This window comes from Balaenoptera physalus, assembly GCF_965194825.1.
Source record: "Balaenoptera physalus genome assembly, chromosome: 9".
Classification (NCBI taxonomy): Eukaryota; Metazoa; Chordata; class Mammalia; order Artiodactyla; family Balaenopteridae; genus Balaenoptera; species Balaenoptera physalus.
Genome location: NC_138888.1, coordinates 36,458,070 through 36,478,152, shown reverse-complemented (window position 1 = coordinate 36,478,152; position 20,083 = coordinate 36,458,070). Strand labels below are relative to the sequence as shown.

Below are 20,083 nucleotides of genomic sequence, written 5' to 3'. Positions count from 1 at the left end.
TTAGAATTGGCTGGTCGGATGGTGGTCCTTTACAGGAAGCGCTGATCAGCACCTTTCCCGTTTTGGATCAGAGCTTTAAGATTTCCCGTATAAGAAATGTTTGCAGGCTGTTTATCTAGAAACATATGAAGGTTTGCAAAGGAAAAATAAAAACTGGCAGTCACAGTGTTCTTAAAGGTGCCCCTACCTAGTGAGCCCTCTCTCCTGCTGTTCTGAATTCTGCTCCATAACTGTTTCCCCCACATTTGTTACCTGTTTCTTCTACCAAGATTAGTGCCAACAACCTATCAGACATGAAGTTCTGAACTACTGCACCCTGACTGTCCTGCTTTCTAGGTGTCGTCATCTTCATTCACTAAGTACATGTGCTGTACAGCAGCAGGCACCACTGCTCTTTATCATAACTTTGGTTTTATTTCATGGCAGAGGATTGATGTCATCTGTAGTGTTTAGTTTAGTGGTAGTTTATCTGAATAATCTTATATAACAAGGTTAATAGAGGTCTCAAGATGTCATAAAAAATTTTGCAGGGACATTTCATTTTAAAGGGGTATATGCTGTAGTGGACTTTACTTTGGGAATTTATAAAAATCCCCAGTTGAATCAGTCCCTCATGAATGTTAGGGGGTTGTTGTGGAATGTATTTCTGTCTGTCTTATGTGCTCTTGTGGGATCCTTTAGGGTAGAATTGTCATCTTGTATTTTTGTGGTTTAAATGCTTGGCATTCTTCAATAAAACATACTTGTGTTCTCTCTCATCCTCATTATACAGGTAAAAAAATTAAACTACTTTCTTTGGATGTGGTAATGTTAAATACTTTGCTTTTTAAAAATGCAGATTGTTTATGGATTATATGGACGATTAACGTATGTGAAATAAAATGGTATAGCATGTAGTGGGAGGACGTCCCATACCGCCCTGGATAACCCCCATGGTGACCCTTTGCGGGGCGCACACGTGAGTGTTCCTAACAGTCAGCTGTTCTTTCTTCAGATACACTGAAGAGATGGTACCCTGGCACCCTTGCTTGAAACTCATCAGCAACTGTGAGCAGAAGCTTTCCAGTCACACATCAAGGCGCTTGATAACGATGGAAAAGGTGAAGGAATTTGAGGTAAATTACCCTAGTATTTTTCAGATAAATTCTGGAAGAATTAGAAGTAGATTTTTCTAGTTTTCCTCTAATGAAGTTTGGAAATGTTAGTCCTTGATTTTTTAAAAAATTATCGACGAGTTCAGGAAGAGGCAAAAGTTGAACAGGTTTGTGGCCTTTGGTGGAGTTTAGAGGGTAGGAATAGAATATAGAAGTTGAAGGCTAGAAATAAAAGTTGACCTTTACTTTTCAGGCTTATTTGACATCCTTGGGCTAACGCAGTTATAAAACAGAGCACTCTTAATTAAACAACCATTGTCTAATTAGCAATGTACTAGTTACTGTTTCTTTCCAAAAGCAGAACCTACTTGATTGCAGACTATACTAAAGAGAAAATGTCACTCTGTATAAAGGAGAAAGTAATTTGCCCCCATCTGTTAGGGTCCGACATGTGTTCTCTCTCTCATTTTCTTTCTCTTTCTCCCCCACACATAATTCATTTAAGCTTGAGAAGAAAGAACAAAACATCTGTTCCTTCATATCCAGATCAGAATTGATATGAATAATACCTCATAATGGAGCTTAATTAAATCTACAGAATGCTCCTTGGGCTGTACTTATCTTGATTGACAACTAAAGCTCTTCCATATTCACTAGAAATTTGAGTAAGCCCCATCTTTGTTTTGGATTTGTAGGGCAAGGGGAAAAGAACAGGATGTTACTGCCTGAGGATTTTGTCTTACTCATCCTTACTCTGCATTTGATTTTTTTCATCTACTTCACAGCTTATGGGTTCTTTCACAATAATAAAAACTAATGTTTGTACAGTCCCTTTTGCATATATTATTTTACATATTTCTTGTTTTTGTCCTTTTAATTTCCATTTCCTGTCTGTCTCTAATTTAGACCCTTATTACCGTATACCTGGTTTATGCTGATAATCTCCTAAATTACCTTTCTCCTTCCATTTTTCACACCTCTAGTTCTTACATGTTAAATAAATCTTCCTAAAACACTGCATTCATTAAGTCACTTATTGATGCAAAAATTTTAGTGACTCATTTTTATGACAGAGTAAGGTTCAGAATCTTCAATGTGACAAAATTTCCTCAATAATTGGGCTCCAGTATCAGGGCATTTCTGAAGGCTAAGCTATGTGTATATATACATATACATATGTGTGTGTGTGGGTGTGTATAAAGTTGATTGGTGTCCACTCTTATGTATATGTGTATGTATGTATTTGTGTACACACATACATACATATGTAAAGGTATATGTGATGTAATTAAAATGAGTGTCTGATAGTCATTTTAAACAAATACTAGACGTTTATATGCAAATAGATATTCTTGGAGTGGCATCTTGTACTCAGTATACTTATGTCATAATTATTCAGCATGTTCTTAAAACTTTTAGATTTACATTTAAAGAAGAAATATATTACACAGTTATTTTACTTTATAGTACACCTTGCTTTTCTTCAAATTATATTCCTGGACTTTGCTGCTCACATTTTATACCAGACAGGTCACTTAATGTTTTTTGGAAGTCAAATCTCGTTCCAAGGATGACAGTTTACCATAAAACGTTTAAAACATAAGCAGTTTTCAGAAATTCCAAAAGAGGAGTTTTCAAATTATTTGACACAGTGACAACCTTCCAAAGCGATCATTTAAAATGGCCACCATTTATTTGGATATGCAATAAGCCCTCCCTATCCGAGGGTTCCACATCCACAGATTCAGCCAAACTGTGCATCCTAAATGTGGTACACGATCCACAGTTGGTTGAAACTGAGCATGCAGAACCCGTGGATGCCGAGATCCGACTCTCAGACTTGAGCATCTGCCAATTTTGGTATCCACAGTGGGTCCTGGAACCAATATCCTGTGGATGCCAAGGGAGGACTGTACCATAGAAGCCCTCTTAACTAACCTCATTTCAAACTCAGTTGATTAACCAGTACTGGCTATTCCTGCTCTAAAACACAATGCGTGATGCCTAGAATAGGTCAGATACTTTGAGCTAGTGAGTTACTTGGTCTCTACTATATCTGTATACTTCTGTACTTACAGATGAATTGTCTATTGTGAGTCACTTGTGTTTTTCCTGTGAGCTGTTTATGCCAGTTATATTTGCTATGGCATTTATATAATCTAATTAAATACTAGTTAGACCAGTGAAATATGAATGGAAGAATAAAGTTGTCATTTCTGTAGAAACAAATATGAATGCTTTAGAAAGATAGGACAAAGTGAATTGCTAAAAAATTTAGAGTCTTGTGTTGGAAATGGTTGAGATAACTATAACAGGTTGGAAAAAAGTTACTGCAATCCAGGTTTCTGTACTGAGGTTGCTTTGTAAGAGTCTAAGTTCTTGCTTCATTTTACAGAAGCCAAAACTGGGCATCTTTGCAGGTCTTAATTCTGTATCAAAAGATTGATAACGCGGCACGTGGAATCTTAGTTCCCCAACCAGGGATTGAACCCACGCCCACTGCAGTGGAAGCGTAGTCTTAACCACTGGACCACCAGGGAAGTCCCTGAATATACAATTTTTTAAGTTGAAATAAGATGTTTAATATATTAACAAAGCATTTTAATTTTTTCCTGCTTTTACTGACTTTTTAAATTAACTGTAGTCTACTCAGCCTGCCATAACAGAATACTGCAGACAGAGTGGCTTAAATAAAAGAACTTGATTTTCTCACAGTTCTGGAGGGTGGAAGTCCAAAGCCAGCAGGTTTGTTTTCTGATGAGACCTCTCTTCCTAGCTTGTAGACAGCCGTCTTCTCTTTGTGTCCTCTGTACATACACACTGCTGATGTTTCTTCCTCTTATAAGGACATTGGTGCTATTGGATTGCCACCCCACAGTGATGGCCTCATTTAACTTCATTCACCTCCTTTAAGGCCCTATGTCCAAGTACAGAAATATTGGGGATTAGGACTTCAACATACGAATTTTGAGGCACACAATTCAGTGCATAACACTGATTATCAGTATCTGTCACATTGAATAAAAGCCTTCTGTTGTATGTTAGAGTATGCTTTTTTCATACTCTCCCAGTCACTTCTCATGTCTTTTATATTTTGAGGGAAGTAGTAAGACATTTGATAATTCAGATAGTAACATTACGGCCCTTAGAAATCACAGCACTTAGTGTACTTATTTGAATTAGTAATAATAAGAATAATAGCTAACATTTATGTGCCAGCCACATGAGTAATACGTATAAAAAACAAATATTACCTATAGATTTTGTAGTTTTAGGCTTGAAATGAGAAAGTAAAGTGAGTGACATTAGCATTCTTAATGAGGTATAATTGACATATTTCTCATCTGTACATCATGGTTCAATGTTTGTATGCGTTATGAAATGATCACCACAGTAAGTCTAGTTAACATCCATCACCATACATAGTTACAAATTTTTTTTTCTCATGATGGGGACTTTCAAGATCTACTCTCTTATCAACTTTCAGATATGCAATGCACTATTATTAACTAGTTACCATGCTGTACATTACCTCCTCATGGCTTATTTATTTTATAGGTGGAAGTTTGTACTTTTTGACCCCCTCCACTGTCTCCCACCTGTAACCCCCTGACAACTGTCAATCTGTTCTCTGTCTTAATAAGCTTCGTTTTTTTGTTTGTTTTGTTTTTTAGAATCTACATATAAGTGAGATCATATGGTGTTTGTCTTTTTCTGTCTTATTTCACTTTGCTTAACGCCCTCAGGGTCCATCCATGTTGTTGCAAATGGAAAGATTTCATTCTTTTTTTATGGCTGAGGAGTATTCTATTATACATATCACATCTGCTTTATCCGTTCATCCATTGATGAACATACAACTTGCTCCCATATCTCAGCTGTTGTAAATAATGCTGCACTGAATGTGGGGGTGTATGTATCTTTTCAGATTATGGTTTTCATTTTCATAAGGTAAATGCCCAGAAGTGGAATTGCTGGGTCATATGTTAGTTCTGTTTTTAATTTGAGGGGTCTTCATATTGTTTTCCATCATGGCTGCACCAATTTACCTTCCTTCCAAAAATGCACACAGGTTCCCTTTCCTTTTTATCCTCACAAACATTTGTTATTTCCTTTGGATAACAGCCATTTTAATAGGTGTGAGATGATATCTCATTGTGGTTTTGATTTGCATTTCCGTGATTAGTGATGTTGAGCATCTTTTCAAGTGCCTGTTGACCATCTGTATGTTGTCTTTGGAAAAATGTCTATTCAGATCCTCTGCCCTTTTTTTTATTTTAATTTTTTGCTTTTGAGTTGTATGAGTTCTTTGTATATTTTGGATATTAACCCTTATCAGATACATGATTTGCAAATGTTTTCTCCCATTCGGTAGGTTGCCTTTTCATTTTGTTGATGATTTTCTTTGCTGTGCAGAAAGCTTTTAGTTTGATGTAGTCTCACTTGTTTATTTTTGCTTTTGTTGCCTTATTTTTAAAGTCATATCCAAAAGATCATCACCAAGATCAATGTCAAGAAACCACCTGTGTTTTCTTCAAGTCTCTAATCCATTTTAGTTAATTTCTGTGTATGATGTAAGAGGATAGAGTTTCATTCTTTTGCATGTGGCTGTCCAGTCTTCCCAGCACTCTTTATTGAAGAGACTGTCCTTTCCCCATTGTATATTCTTGGCTCTTTTGTCATAAATTAATTAATTGAACATAAAAGTATGGATTTACTTCTGGGTTCTCTATTCTCATCCATTGATCTATGTGTCTGTTTTTATGCTAAAACCATACTGCTGTAATTGATATAGCTTTGTAATATAGTTTGAAATCAAGGAGCATAATACCTCCAGCTTTGTTCTTCTTTCTCAAGATTGCTTCAGCTATTTGGGCTTTTTTGCAGTTCCATACAAATTTTTATCATAAATGGATGTTGAATTTTGTCAAATGCTTTCTCTGCATCTGTTGAGATGATCATATAATTTTATTCTTCCTTTTGTTAATGTGGTGTATCACATTTTATTGACTTGTATTGAACTCCTCTGGCATCCCTGGAATAAATTCCACTTGATCATGGTGTATGATTCTTTTAATGTATCGTTGAGTTTGGTTTGCTAATATTTTGTTGAGGAGTTGTATATCTATATCCATCAAGGATATTAGTCTGTAATTTCTTTTCTTGTGGTATCCTTGTCTGGTTGTGGGTAATGCTGGCCTCGTAGAATGAGTTTGGAAGTGTTCCCTCTTCCTGTATATTTTGGAAGAGTTTGAAAAAGATGGTATTAATTCTTCTTTGAATGTTTTGTAGAATTCACAAATGAAGACATCTGGTCCTCTGCTTTTGTTTGTTGGGAAGTTTTTGATTACTGATTCAATTTCTATTAGCAATTGGTCTATTCAGATTTTCTATTTCTTCATGACCCAATCTTAGAAGGTTGTGTGTTTCTAGGAATTTCTTCTAGGTTGTGTAATTTGTTGGCATATAAGTGTTGATAGTAGTCTCTTATGAGCCTTTGTATTTCTGTGGTATCAGTTTAAAGTTTCTTCTTTCAGTTCTGATTTTACTTATTTGAGTCTTTTTTTTTTTTTTTCAAGTGAGTCTAGCTAAAGGCTTGTCAGCTTTATTTATCTTTTCAAAGAACCAGCTCTTAGTTTCATTCATCTTTTCTATTATGTTTTTAGTCTCTATTTCACTTATTTCTTCTCTGATCTTTATTTCCTTCCTTCTACTGTGAGCTTTGTTTGTTCTTCTTTTTCTAGTTTGTTGAGGTATAAAGTTAGGTTATTTAATGTTTATTTTAATACATTTAAAAAACAAATATTACCTATAAATTTTGCAGTTTTAAGTCTTGATATTAGAAAGTACAGTGAATGACATCAGCAATCTTTATTTTGTGGCCTCCATAAAAAGTACTTGCACCATATGATGATTATGAGGGCTTGAAGCACTGTTCCAAAGAATTGGAAGGAGAAAAATCTAGAGAAAAGGCTTTAATAATTAATGGAGCCCCATAATAAACCAGTCATTTCTGTTTTAGTGACAAAATTAAGACCCATTGTGGACAATTTCACATTTGCTTTTCCCTGAGTTTAATTTGTTTAAGAAAGTCTAGTATATTTTTTTTGGTAGATTTATAATATTTCCCTAAGCAAATTTGATACACAGAAGAAGAAATAGAGAATGATCTAAGAATGCTTCTGACAATGCTTTTTCCTATCTAAAAATGATAAATAAGGGCACTCACCTTAGATATTTTTAAACCTATAAAGGCAGTGTTAATTTTTGTTTGGTTGCTTTTTATCATTTTACTTTTGTCCTTTCAAATTAATTTATAAAACAAGGAAAGCCTGTTGCTCAAGTAATATTTTGAAATGGCCTTCACTTTATAAGATCAAATTTAATCAGTGAGTTTTAACTTGTATGGAGTTTATTATAACTGAAATTACTTTGTCATGTTAAATTAGTCGTGTTTGGCTTTTAATTAATTACTTCATTTCTACCTTCTGTTTGTATGGAGAGGAGTGTATGTAATTGCAGCAAGATCCCAGTCCTTTATAATGAAAGTGATGACATAAAATTGTCAAACAGTTCTCATGCACATCTAACAAATTATTCTCGACCTTGTTCAGTGTTGTTGATTTTGGCAGTGGAAGACTATTAATTTTAGATTTTTACACTTTTGTATACTGTGTCTCTTCATTTTTGATTTGTTACTTGTTAGGTTTAACTTCAGTATAACTTTTGACCCACTGGATGTGTTGTTATAAAGTGTTCTCCCTCCCCCTCCCTTTTAAAATGTAAACATAAGTTATAAATGTAAAAAATATCTAAAGAATATAGATATTTCATAAAGCTTTGTATCTTTACATTATTGGCTATAGTTTTCAGACTTACTGAACATTAGTAGTAAAGGAGAAAATTCTTGCTAACCATGTTAAAATTATGAAGATGCCTGATTAAGGAAAGCTAGTTTTCTGTCATTATTCCCTGTTGATATAGTCTGAAAGCTAAGTGAATGACAAATAACACTGTTTTAATGCTTTATTTTTTACAGCGGTTTCACATCCATTTGACCTTATTATTTTGCCTCTGTTAGAGATGAGGAAGTGGCCAAGGCCTAGCCCAGTCCACTTAAATAGGAAGTGGCCAATTTGAGACCAAAACTCCTCTTTGTCCCTGAAATTCTCTATCCTTTTTTCTAGATCATGTTGCCTCTTTACCAAAACACAATTCTACCTTTAGAATATGCTAAGATTAAAAGGCAAATGTTCTTGAGTAGCATGTTACAAGTTTCTTTTAAAGCCAGTTTTTTCTCATCACTCATGGGGCCATGGCAGAATGTGATTTGTTTTTACTAGATCTTATTTTTCCTGTTGATACAACATGTAGTCAATGCTGCTGTATATAGTTGTGGTCACAGTGGTTACTCCTATAAAACATTTTTCTCATATAAAATTCTTAGGAGAAAAATGCTGATCTCTAGAGTTGTCCAGAACAGTTCAGAAATCAAGTGTAGTAGTTTGTCTTCAGTGAAGTACCCAAAATAATACTCTCTCAGTGTTTTATACCAATGTACTTGGATAGACAAACGGGTACCCAAAGCAGCCATTTTCAAGACTTGCTTGAAATTTTTTTTTTAAACATTCATGCAACTTTTATATGCTATAGTACTTGGTTAAATATAAGAAAATTATCTTAAATTGTCATTGCACTAAATGGACCATCATGTGCCCTATTTGTTTTGTGGCTTATTTACTTGACATCCTGCTTTACACTGCTGGTGGTTTGAGAAGTACTGAAGTATAGATAAATTTAATTTTAGATACCATATGGACATTAATTTAGACTAAAGTTATAATATTGTGTAAATCAGTTGTTATTTTTTTTATAGCTAGCCAGTATAGTTCACACGATTTAAAGTAGAGAATATTGGGAGGTCATAGTAGCAGGTGATGAAAGTTAATGTAATTTTTTATTTTGGACCAAATGAAAGAGTCCAGTAACATGAAGCCTATGAATGCTTCATTAATCAGAATGGAAGGTGGCCAAAACTGAAAGACTTGACTAAAGGACTGAAAGATTTTAAAGCTGTGGAGGGAGAAAAGAACCATTAACATTAAAACAACAACAACAGTGTTTTAAATGAGGAAGAGAGAGAAGAGAAACTGAGGTCACTTGTTTGAGAAAATGATTTATGAATGGCTTGAAGTGGAAGAAATTAGTCTTTGTATAAGTAGTTTCCATATTAGAATGATAGTAGTGTTGCTAATCATAAACGGTGGTGTTTTGCTGACGTAATGCTTGTGCCTGTTTCCATCATGCATTATCCTTTCCCAGGATCGATGTTGTCAATTTTTTTTCCTTTGGCAGCCATTTGAATTAAAGGTGGTCTCTTCCTGTTGACCTTTCTTTCTGAAATACTTTGTTTTTTGCCTGTCTCTTGCCAGGATGGTTGGGTATTTTCCTTTTGATTAGAGCTATGAAAGATTAGAGATTAGGTATGAAGTATTTCAATCTTATAACATGCCTGGTGGGCAATAGATGCTACTTCATTTATCAGTGAGAAAAATAAGACAGGGTGACACTAAGTCAGAACATGATAGTTGGATAAGAACTGAGTCTAGGTCGTAGTACAATACAGTATTCATTACCATCAAAATTTGTGTCTGTGTGTGTGTCTCTGTGTGTGTGTGTGAGAGAGAGAGAGGGCAAGGGAGAGAGAGGGAGAAAGAGAGGGTCTTTTAAATTATTTTGCTTTAGAAATCAGAAGGAAGCTATTTGTATTATTTATAAATTATATTTCAACTTGAGATATTTTAAAAAGGCTTATAAAAACAGAAAGAAGCCTGATGCTGCATATCATATTGTATTAAATCAGTTTTAAGGATCATGCCATCTACTTAGTTCTGAATGAATTACTTTTGCTGTTAATGGTACTTTTCCTTGAATTTAAATTTTACAGAGTCATCACTTGACTTTTTCTTTTATACTTCTGCAACTAAATGACTTTGCCAAACTGGATTTTTTGTTAAATTAATGCTGTCATAATAGTTTTAAATTACTATTTCTGGTAAAGCAAGAAAAAGCAAAAGTCTATCCCCTACTAGCTCCAAGAAGGAATCATTTAAGATACCTGGATCCTTCTACTTATGATGCTATTTGGATATGACTCTTTTATTTGCAGGAAAAAAACAGTTTTCTGAAGGCAGAGAGAGCATCCATCTTAATATTCCAGCTCTAATGCTCATATTTTCAAACCATGGCAGTAAAACAGTCTTTAACTGCTGTTACAGAATCTTAGGCAGAGGTCAGTTGCAAAATATCAAGTATGATCTAGGAGTCCAAGGCATGAATAGTTTAGGGAAATGGGAGGTTTATGTTCATAGTCAGCATAATCCTCTGGAGCTTTTTTTACAATTCTCAAATGACACATTTTCTATTTTTTGTATTTTTATTTATTTATCATATGGTTATTTAATTTAGAACTATCTTTCTAGTGTTTTTCAAATTCAGACACAAACTAGTGTCTTCTTCTCACTCCATGACCCACCAAGAACCCAACCCTGAGATTTTAATGTGTATTTTTTTGCCCAAAACCTAAGGGTACAGTTTAATGAATAATTGTAAGGTAAACATCTCTGTAACCACCACCAAGGTCAGAATTACAGAGTATTGGAGCACCCCCTTCTGTGGCTATTTTTGATCATAAACACCTCTTCCTGCAGGTAAAACCACTAATCTGACTTTTATGGTAATCACTTCCTTACTTTCCTTTGTAATATTATCACTCTCGAATTCATCCCTAAGCAAAATAATTTTGTTTGGTTTTGATGTTTACATATATAAATGCATGTGTATTTTAATTAATTTTTCTTTTAATGGATTGTTGATGATTTTAAGAAGTCACCTAGGAGATGAATTGTCTCCAGGTTAAAGCAAGAGTATGTATGTTCATGTCTATGCGTGTTTTGGTCTGTTACTCATCCTCTGCTGCTTAGGGTAAGTAAGGTTCTTCTTAACTTTAATTGACTTTTAGATATAGTAACTAATAAGTTGTCATTACATTTTCATCCCCTGTGTTGGCCTGTATTTTAATGTTTGAGGTTAAGTTTTGAATTTTACGGAGTTATAGGTTTTAGTGGCGAGTATGTAGAAAGTATTCATAGTTCTGTATCATCATGATAGCACAAATATCCATGATGGTTTTTTTTAGTTAGAAAGAAATTATGTGTTGAGTGCCAGATGTCAAAGTTCAATCATTAGATGTCACTCATTTTCAAAACTCTAGATATAAAGATTTTTATATATATTAAAATATTTTAACAAATTTTAGGTAACTTAATATCTTACAGAGTAATTAAACTTTTTACAAGTACAGGTTATATGTAAATACCTAGTTTAGGGATGAAGATTTCCAACCCTTACCTTGCTCCCATTAAGAATAGTGCTAGAGGTTTTTTTTCCTTAATAGTATTGGATGCCAGACTTTTGACCTGCTTGTCCTTGGTTTGGAAATGGCCTAGTGCTGTTTATAGTTGTATAACTTTAGCACAGGTGGTTTCTATAGCTACTGTCCAGTACCAGATGTAGAACACTGGGAAGCTTTGATAAGGGGAGCAGGATTTTTAAACAAAAGCAGGACATGGATAATTACCCTGAAGCTGAACTGAGGTCCATTATGTTCAGTACTGTCATTTACATTTCATTTTCACTCTCTGCTGATTATAAGAAGGAAAATCTACTCACTGTCTTCCTCTTCCATCTCTTTGCCTTCTTCCTCTCACCTTATTAAAGAATGTGTATTATACCTTTAATCTGTTTCATGAATCCTCGACAGAATTAGGTGAGCATCACCAGTCTGATGGCTTTTACTTACGATGACAGCATCATTGGTTTTCCACTTATCATAGAATAAGTTCGTAAGCCATTTGTATTCAAGTGTTTGCAGTGAAACTGCTGTTTTGTATAAACTGCTGCCACTTTGAGAATATAAATGACTTAAGGTTAATACTAGTGAGGTAGAAGAAATCATTATCTCATTATCAGGAGCTGTCAGTAAGTGAAAGGACAACTTAAACCTGACCTATAATTAAAATAGAAGCCATTTGGTTTTCTTCCAGATGGTTTTCAACTTCATCCCCAAAGTGACACCTTTTCTAGGGGAAAGCTCTTGTTTTTAAACAGTAATTTTTATAAATTGATGATTATTCTTAGGTATATTGTCGGGGGATTCTTTGAAAGTAACTCTTTTGGCAGTAAAGGGATACCGTGAGAGAGAATTTTGGCTTCAGTTAGAATGTGGGTTGGGTGTGATGAGACAGACTGTAGAGTTGAGCAAGGGGATCCGGTTTGTAGTAGAGGGGGGCTGCGGGCAAGGAAGTTGAGAAAATTCATACCTGATGACTCCTTTTTTTTTCTCTGTAAAGAAGGATGTAAGTGTTTGTTGAGAGTGAATGGAAAAGGTAGGATGAGAAATAAGAAGGAAAACTGTCTTTTACTGATTTTTACATTCATGTAGTTTTCATATTTTTGTATGTTTTCTTTTTCTGATTTGACTGCATGTTCCCTGAGGGGAAAGCCATGGCTTTCATCACTCACCATGTGTTTATGGGACCATTTGTGTCATGTGTTGAGACAGAACAGACTGATAAAACAGAGTCCTTATCCTTAGAGAACTTGCATGTGGGAGAAACGATGACCCAACCCATTCCAGCATAACGTGTTTGGTTCTGTAGTGATCAGTGCACGTTGCTCTGTGAACACCAGAGAGCGCCTACCTGAGGAGATGGTGCTTGAGTCAAGAGGCCAGCATTTTCAGCAAAGGTACAGAGACATGAGCGGGGTTATGGTGCATTCAGGGAACCCTAGACATTTAGGCATGACTGAAATACTAAGTATGTGGGGAGGAGTGGCTTGAGAAGTGGGAAACCAAAGGCCTGCCTAGTGTTGAAGGTCTTTACATACCAAAGAGTTTCAAGTTTATCCTATCGGTGATGGCAAGCCCTGAGGAATGTGAGTTAGGAGAGTGGCAGAAGTTCTTGTTTTAGGAAGGTCACCCGGGCTTTAACATGCAGGCAAGTTTTTATTATGGAAAGATGCCAGTGATGCCAGCCTGGACGCTTCTGGCATGGTCATGTGAAGATGATGAGGCTGTCAACTAAGAAAGGTAGAAACTGGAGATTGTGGGCGAGACAGTGGAATTGAGAGCTTCCGGGGGGGTAGATGTGGCAGGACCTAATGACTAATTGAGTAATTGAGGCAAGAGAGACAGGAGTTAAGGATAACTTTTAGAAATCTGGCTTGGGGTAGCTGAGTAGGTGCATGTATTTTTATCCTTCCTCCCTGCTTCCCAAAGGACATGGTGCAGTGCCGCTTTCCTGGACTACTGCAGTAGTCTTCCAGCTGGTTTCCCTGCCTCTGGAATTTCTCCTACCATTACATTTCCTGTACGGTAGCCAGAATATCTTTCAGAATGTAAATAGATAACGAAACTCCCCTGCATAAAAGTCATCAATAACTTTCTGTGAAATTTAGACTAAAATTCAAAATCCTTCGCATAACCTTCGAGGCCGGCCTGATCTTAGACTTCTGGCCTGTCTCTCCAGTTTCATTTTGTGCCACCTTCCCTTTAGTTTTGCAAGCCTTCGCCACACTAGCCTGCTTTCAGTTCCCAGAATGTACTTACTTACCTCTTTCTAGTCTGAGTCTTTTCACATTGTGTTTCCTCCCTCATTGTGTTCGCTAGAACACAATGTGTTCCCTAGAATGCTTTCTTCTCCTCTCTTTCTACGAGTAAATTTGATTCATCCTTTAGGTCTCAGATAAATGTCACTTCCTTAGGGAAGCCTTTCTTATCCATTCTCTTCTCCCCCATCTAACTAGGTGTCTCCTTATATTCTTATAGTACCCTTTTCTTCCCAGTGTTTAATCATAGTTTGTAAATATATGTTTGGGTATACATTGTTTAATGTCTGTTCCCGCTAGTATATAACTGTGAATTCACGGAGCTTGACTGTTTTGCTTACCACTCAGTAAATATTTATGGAATGAATAGTAATTGTTCAGTGATTGTTCTGGGCCCCTCTAGAATAAAAACAATCAAATTCAACAGCATTTAAATCATCCATTTGAAAGAAGAGTAGGAATAGATAGTTATGGCTAGCTAAAAGTTTTCTGTTTCAAAATACACTGAATTTTATCATTACCCTGATATCACTTTTCAAAAGTCAGTGGTACAGAAACATTTTAATCCCATCATACCTAGGCCTCATTTCTCATGAGAAGCAAACCAAAAAAGCAGCTGAATCGCCATACTGTGGAAAATCATAACACCTTCCTTCTGTTTAAGGAGGAGATGATAACAAAGAATGGCAGATTTCTGGGAGAAGGCAGTAATTAGAAGGATAGTTTTACCTAAATGGAGTTGTCAACTTTAGTTTCTTTAAAGTCTGAGCAGTTTTATGATGTTCAGGACGCTCTTACATATATGTATTCTCCCAGTGTAATCCGGAGTGTCATTAGTTCCATTCAAAGTGTCAGCTTCAGATGTAACTACACAACATACAGTTTTTTTTCTTTTCTTGAGAATTTGTTCCCCTTTAGATTAACATTTATTAAATTACAAGTGTCTGAAGTACTTTCCTTTTAATGTCTCCTGTGTTCTTTTTGATGCTCTACTTTTGATGTAGAGTTATTTGTAAAAATAAAGATTAACTTGAATAAGGTCTAGTTTATGTACTTTTCCTTTATTTTTCTCGAGAATAATTTGCAAATGGACATAAATGACAATGATACACTTTATAGTCACTAAGGTAAATATGTATTTGTATATTTCCACACTATTCTTCTAAAAATGAAATGGTGTGAATAAATGCCAGTGCCCTCTGAAGGAAAATGGCCATCACGTTGCTGCTCTGTAACTCTAGACGTTTACAACAATCAGGACTTAGAGACAGCGAGGGAGATAGAGTGCTCCTGACTGTCGGATGCATGATGGTCAGCTCTGCTTTGAACTATCTTTATCCACTGCAGGAAATACTATAAAGAAGGATTTATCTGCTTCAGCCAGCAGAGGGCACTGTACACATAAAAGTACACTACCAATTGTAAAGCTTCCTTTGATTTTTTTTGGCAAGTGTGTTAAAATTCCTCGAGTGGTTTATGTTTAGAATTAGCAGTACTGATAGGACAGGAAATTGGCTGGGTGGGACAGTGGTTAAAGGAGTTCTGTCTAAAAGTTTAGATCTGAAATATGTGCTACCAAATATGTTGCTGTTCCGTGAAGAACGTCCTCTAAATGTCAAACTCCATTTTGAACGACCCACTAATCTACCATGTGGGAAGTTAACTCTTTAACCATTGTTTTGATGTAATTTCTACTTTAAAAAAAAAAAAGTGTGACGGAAAAAGCATGAGCTTTGAAGGCTGATCTAGTCTACAATTCTGGAAATACTGCTTACTAGATGTGTGACTTGTGGCAGATAATTTAAACTCTTTTAGTCTCTTTTCATATCTGTAAAATTTAGATAATAATCTGCTGTGAAAAGATGCAGAAAATTAAATAATTCACTTATGTAAAACACATAGTTGCAAATATGTATCAGTTGCTTTCTTGAATCAGAACTTGTATGTTTCTCGTCATATTTACAATTGCTGTTTGTCTTACAAAGTTAAGTGATAGGTCTGAAAGCTGTGTATTTCCATTATGTAGCCATCTGTAGCTAGCACAGATTTTCCTACAGAAGTTCTTGATTTCTGGTTATAAAAATGATAAACAGTAGATAGTGTAATCAACAATCTTAATATTTTATTCATATTTCCTTAAGTACTGCCATGTGCCAAAATTTAACCAGTAGTTATGAAATTTGGGAAAGGTGGTCTGTAAGCTTTCATTGCCATAGTTTTCTTTCTTGGCATTTCCTAATTCTCTGTGTATTTTTATTTTCCATGAAGTATTTCTTGCTTACTAAAGATTGGCAGAACTCAGGTTTTATGATACATAGATGATATCATGACTGATAGTGATAGACAGATTTGGAAGTGTTAGAGAAACCAGAAATCAAACATTGGGGCAAGACTGAGTTAGTGAGGGACATCAAGGGTTGTGTTGCTTGAGGATACTCTTCTCCTCTTAAGTAAACCCTTGGCCTTTGAGATACTGAGTTGAAAAAAAAAAAAAAAATCTGCAGATATTCTTGGTTGAGATGGGCAGGGAATGTGAATAGAGAAGAGTTATCAAAAGGTGATGAAAAATATGTAGAGTTGAATATCATCATCTCAAGTGTGAGCCCTGGCAAACTAAACTAAAGATAGGATGAAAGAGAGAGGGAAAAGAGAGAAAAAAATAGCGAGTTTGCCATTTTATTCAGCATCAAGGTAACATAAGTTCTGAATGCTGCAAATGGTATTTTTCATAAGGACCAGAGTATATGTTAAATGTGTATTGTTCATAGGTAATGATATTTACATATATGATATGTATGTGATAATATGTGGACCATAAATGTACTGAATGTTTTATGTGGAACATTTTATGAACCATGTCTTTTCCACTTAGATGAAAATGGTAGCCAGAGTCTCTGGAGTGTCTGGCTTATCCCGAAGCAGGACTTAACGCTGCTAGTAATAGAATGGCTCTTGCCAGGTCCCTGGCTGCACAAGGGATTTGGAGCTTTTGGGTTCTCCAGGAGTTTTTGTTATGAATGTCTTATTTCACAGTTAGGGGGCAATCAATCTTATAGAAAGAGGCGTTCCAGTATAGGACCCAAACACATACCTCACATTGATTCTTCTCTACTCCCTGGGAGATAAATAGGATTTCCCCCAGCCCCCAGAGGTTGCATTTCGAAGGTTAATAGTCTTTCCCCACTTTTCCCGTAGCATGTATTTCTCTGTCACTGGGTCTCTGTAGCACTGAATATATGGTCTGTTAGGGCCTTATTTTGCTTTTACTACTATATGTTCTGAGCGAATCTTGAAGTCTAAACTAGTTAGATAAAGAATGCCATAGGTAGTATATGTTTTCTTGATAAACATTAATTGGCATAGGTTTTAATCATTACTTTTGGGTTTTCCAGGTTTCTGCTGTTCATTCTCATTCTCTGCCTCTGGTCTTTATAGTCTCTTCTTCATCCTCAGTTTGTCCTATATATCCTTTAAGTCGAAGACAAACTATTTGGTTAAGCTCCCACTTTGGTCTATGAGGATACCTACCTTCCATTGTGCTTCGGCTTTTCTCTCCTGCTTCCCCCAGTGAGCTGCCTAATTGGCAGTTTAGGTGGGTTAGGCACACAAGTAACTGAGCCCGAGTCAGTCCCCAGCCCATCCTGGTCTTCAGCTGTCTTACCATGCCTCTACCTTTTAAGCTAGCACTCTGGGATCACACATTTCTGTCCTGTCATACCACTGCAGCCCCAGGACATTCACTGAAGTAGTCTGCAGTGCATTTTGAGATGTAGAGGTGCTCTTGCATGGCTTAGAGGAGTCACAGGGAGAAGAGAGGACAGAGGGCAAAGCTGGGAAGGATCTCACTGCCTGACAGTGTTCTGATCCCTCTTGTACAGAAGAGGAAAGTGAGAAAACATTCAGCAAACGGATGTGCAATTGAATCTCACTCGGAAATGTTAAGGGAAAAGCCTCAGAATTGGGGAAAGTTTGAACTCATTTGGATTTTAGCCAGAATGCTGGAATATTAGATTTGCATTTTAATAAGTTGCATTTGATCCCATTATGGAGAATAGAGAGGGAGCCACAAAGGCAAGGCAACTGGCAGTTTAGAAAAAAAGCAAGGAGAGATGAGGAAGGCTTAAACTATAGTACTGGAGTTATGGATGAAGAGGAGGAGTGGATGTGAGAAATACAGGATGCAGAATCTAAGATTTTAGGACCGACTTAATGTAAGAAGAAAAGGGAGAGCGATTTGACCCAGGTTTCTGATTTTGATGACTGGGTGGGGAATGATGCAGAGCTGTGAGAAGTACTGTAGCAGGAGAGATGTCGCTTCTGGACATAGCTTTACACATAACCAAGTAAAGGTATTTCTGCCAGGATTAAGCTAATGTAGTTCAGAAAGTAGGCAAGTTTTCTAGTGATCTTATTTGATATAAGGACAGAATGTAGAACGCCTGGAAGAGCAGATGATGGCAAGTCCCTTCCTTTCCTATGACTCTTCAGTCAGACTTCTGATAAAAGTTGGCATGCACAAGGCAAGGCTAAATGCTGGACCATTGCCCTGTGTTGCTGCTCTCCCAGGTCCGGCCTGGAGACGTGGGCGCTGAGTCCTCCTGTCCAGTCGACAGTACTGCTAGGGTTATGGTATCCCTCAGGCATCCTGTGGCTCCTTATATCTCCTTCTAGTATGAAAATTTTGTGTCATTGAAATAATCCTCTTAGTTGCTAGAACTAAGTTAATAGCATTTCTGATCCAGGTCTCTTCCTTTCTGGGAAGACTTTGTTCATCACATGTTTATTCCCAGAGATACTCCTGCTTCTTGAGTTGAGGAAAGAGTTAGCTCTTTTGGGGAAAAAAAACCTCATTATGTTATAGTCAAAGGGTGTAGTCCCTGGGTCTGGTAGACCTGTGTTCAAATCCTAGCTCTGTCACTTACCAGCTGTATTATCTTGGGCCTGTACTCTTAAATAACTCCTCATCTGTAGATGGTAATAATAGTGTACTTATCTCTTAGAGCTGATGGGTTTATATTAGCTAGTGCATGTAAAGCATTTAGGATGGTTTTTGGCCCATAATAAATACCCCATAAATACTACCTTTCATTTGGTATTCTTTAACTTTTTATCTTTTGGGGATTATATAGCCTGAAGTTAGTAACCATTGGCATGCTTTCACGTGCTTGCAAGAATTTGGAACTGTAGTATACTTAGTGCCATAAAATTTAAATAGCCACTTTTTTTCTTTTTAAATGAATCAGGAAATCTGGGCATGTTTAATAATTTCTTTTTTTGTGTAATTAAAAAAAAAGCATTCTGGGGCAAAATAGTTTCTGAATAAACAAATCAACCAACATAATTTTATTTTGGCTAAACCTGGGCTTTTATTAATATTAGATATGAGGGAGAGAATGAAAGTATTCATCTCATACAGGAATGAGGAAAAATACAAAAATATTTTGAGGATTGTTACATTGCTGATATATTTGTAGATATCATTTTGATACTGAAACCAGGATAAATAATTAAGGTTCATATTTTCTAATTATGTCTCCCGCCTATTCTCAAAATCACATTAATCCCTGTACATTTGAATATGAATTTACAGAAACGCACGGGAAATGAGATTTTATTTCTAATTAGATTTTTTTTCCACAGCTTAAGGTGGCTAGTGAAATTGGCTGAGAAGCTGATGTCTCAGTGTTGTCTGTCAGTCTTCTTATCCTCAGTTTTCTAAGCTGAAACATGACATTTTATCCCAGGTTAATATTTCCAGTTTCCAAATGTCAGTCTAAGCACTAGTCCTCACCTGTCTCTGAAGTCTAAAAGTGTGAAAATCGCTTGTTTATCCTGTGTCTTCATCTACTGAGGTTACTTAAAGTTGCCAGGAATAGTTTATTTCATTAACTGAACGTGCATGTACCCCCAGACAGTTTTACTGATCTGTATGACATCATACAAATGTAATAATTTGTTATTGTACACCATTGGAGTAGAAGCTTCCTTGCTTGATAATTCTTATAGTCAAAGACGGTTTCAGTTTGTGCTGAACTAGGAATCGGAAGATGCAGGTGGTTGTCCCAACTCGAGTTGCCCGGATGATTCTCTTTGCATTCCCTGGGTCTCTGTTTTCCCAGTAAAAGTTTTTGTCTTCTCTGTGCAGAGGACTGTTGTGTGGATCAGATGAGGTGAAGTAAGTGAAAACACTTTGGATACCCAGGCATGATACAGATATAAAGTGGTGGTGTATTTCTCGTTCATGTAATAAAGGAAAATAAATGTGTACCAGAGAGTGAGATTTTCCTTAAAGTAAATGACTGCTTTGGTTGCTGGCTAAC

At 36.2% G+C, this 20,083-nt stretch overlaps 1 protein-coding gene and 1 long non-coding RNA gene across 11 annotated transcripts in view; one reads left to right on the top strand and one right to left on the bottom strand.

Annotated features, from left to right (window-relative positions):
- LOC309666985 overlaps positions 1-20,083 on the bottom strand; it is a 781,177-nt gene that overhangs the window by 68,551 nt on the left and 692,543 nt on the right. The gene's annotated exons all lie outside the window — the stretch shown is intronic.
- The window catches only part of TRMT11 (tRNA methyltransferase 11 homolog), a 74,290-nt gene that overhangs the window by 44,507 nt on the left and 9,700 nt on the right, over positions 1-20,083 (top strand). For 9 of the 10 annotated variants that reach the window (XM_082474787.1, XM_082474786.1, XM_082474792.1 and 6 more), the window contains one exon: positions 995-1,115. In XM_082474787.1, coding sequence (XP_082330913.1) covers positions 995-1,115 — 121 coding nt within the window. Of the gene's footprint in view, positions 1-994; positions 1,116-12,750; positions 12,903-20,083 lie in introns of all 10 variants that reach the window. The other variant, XR_014267293.1, reaches the window with a different exon arrangement.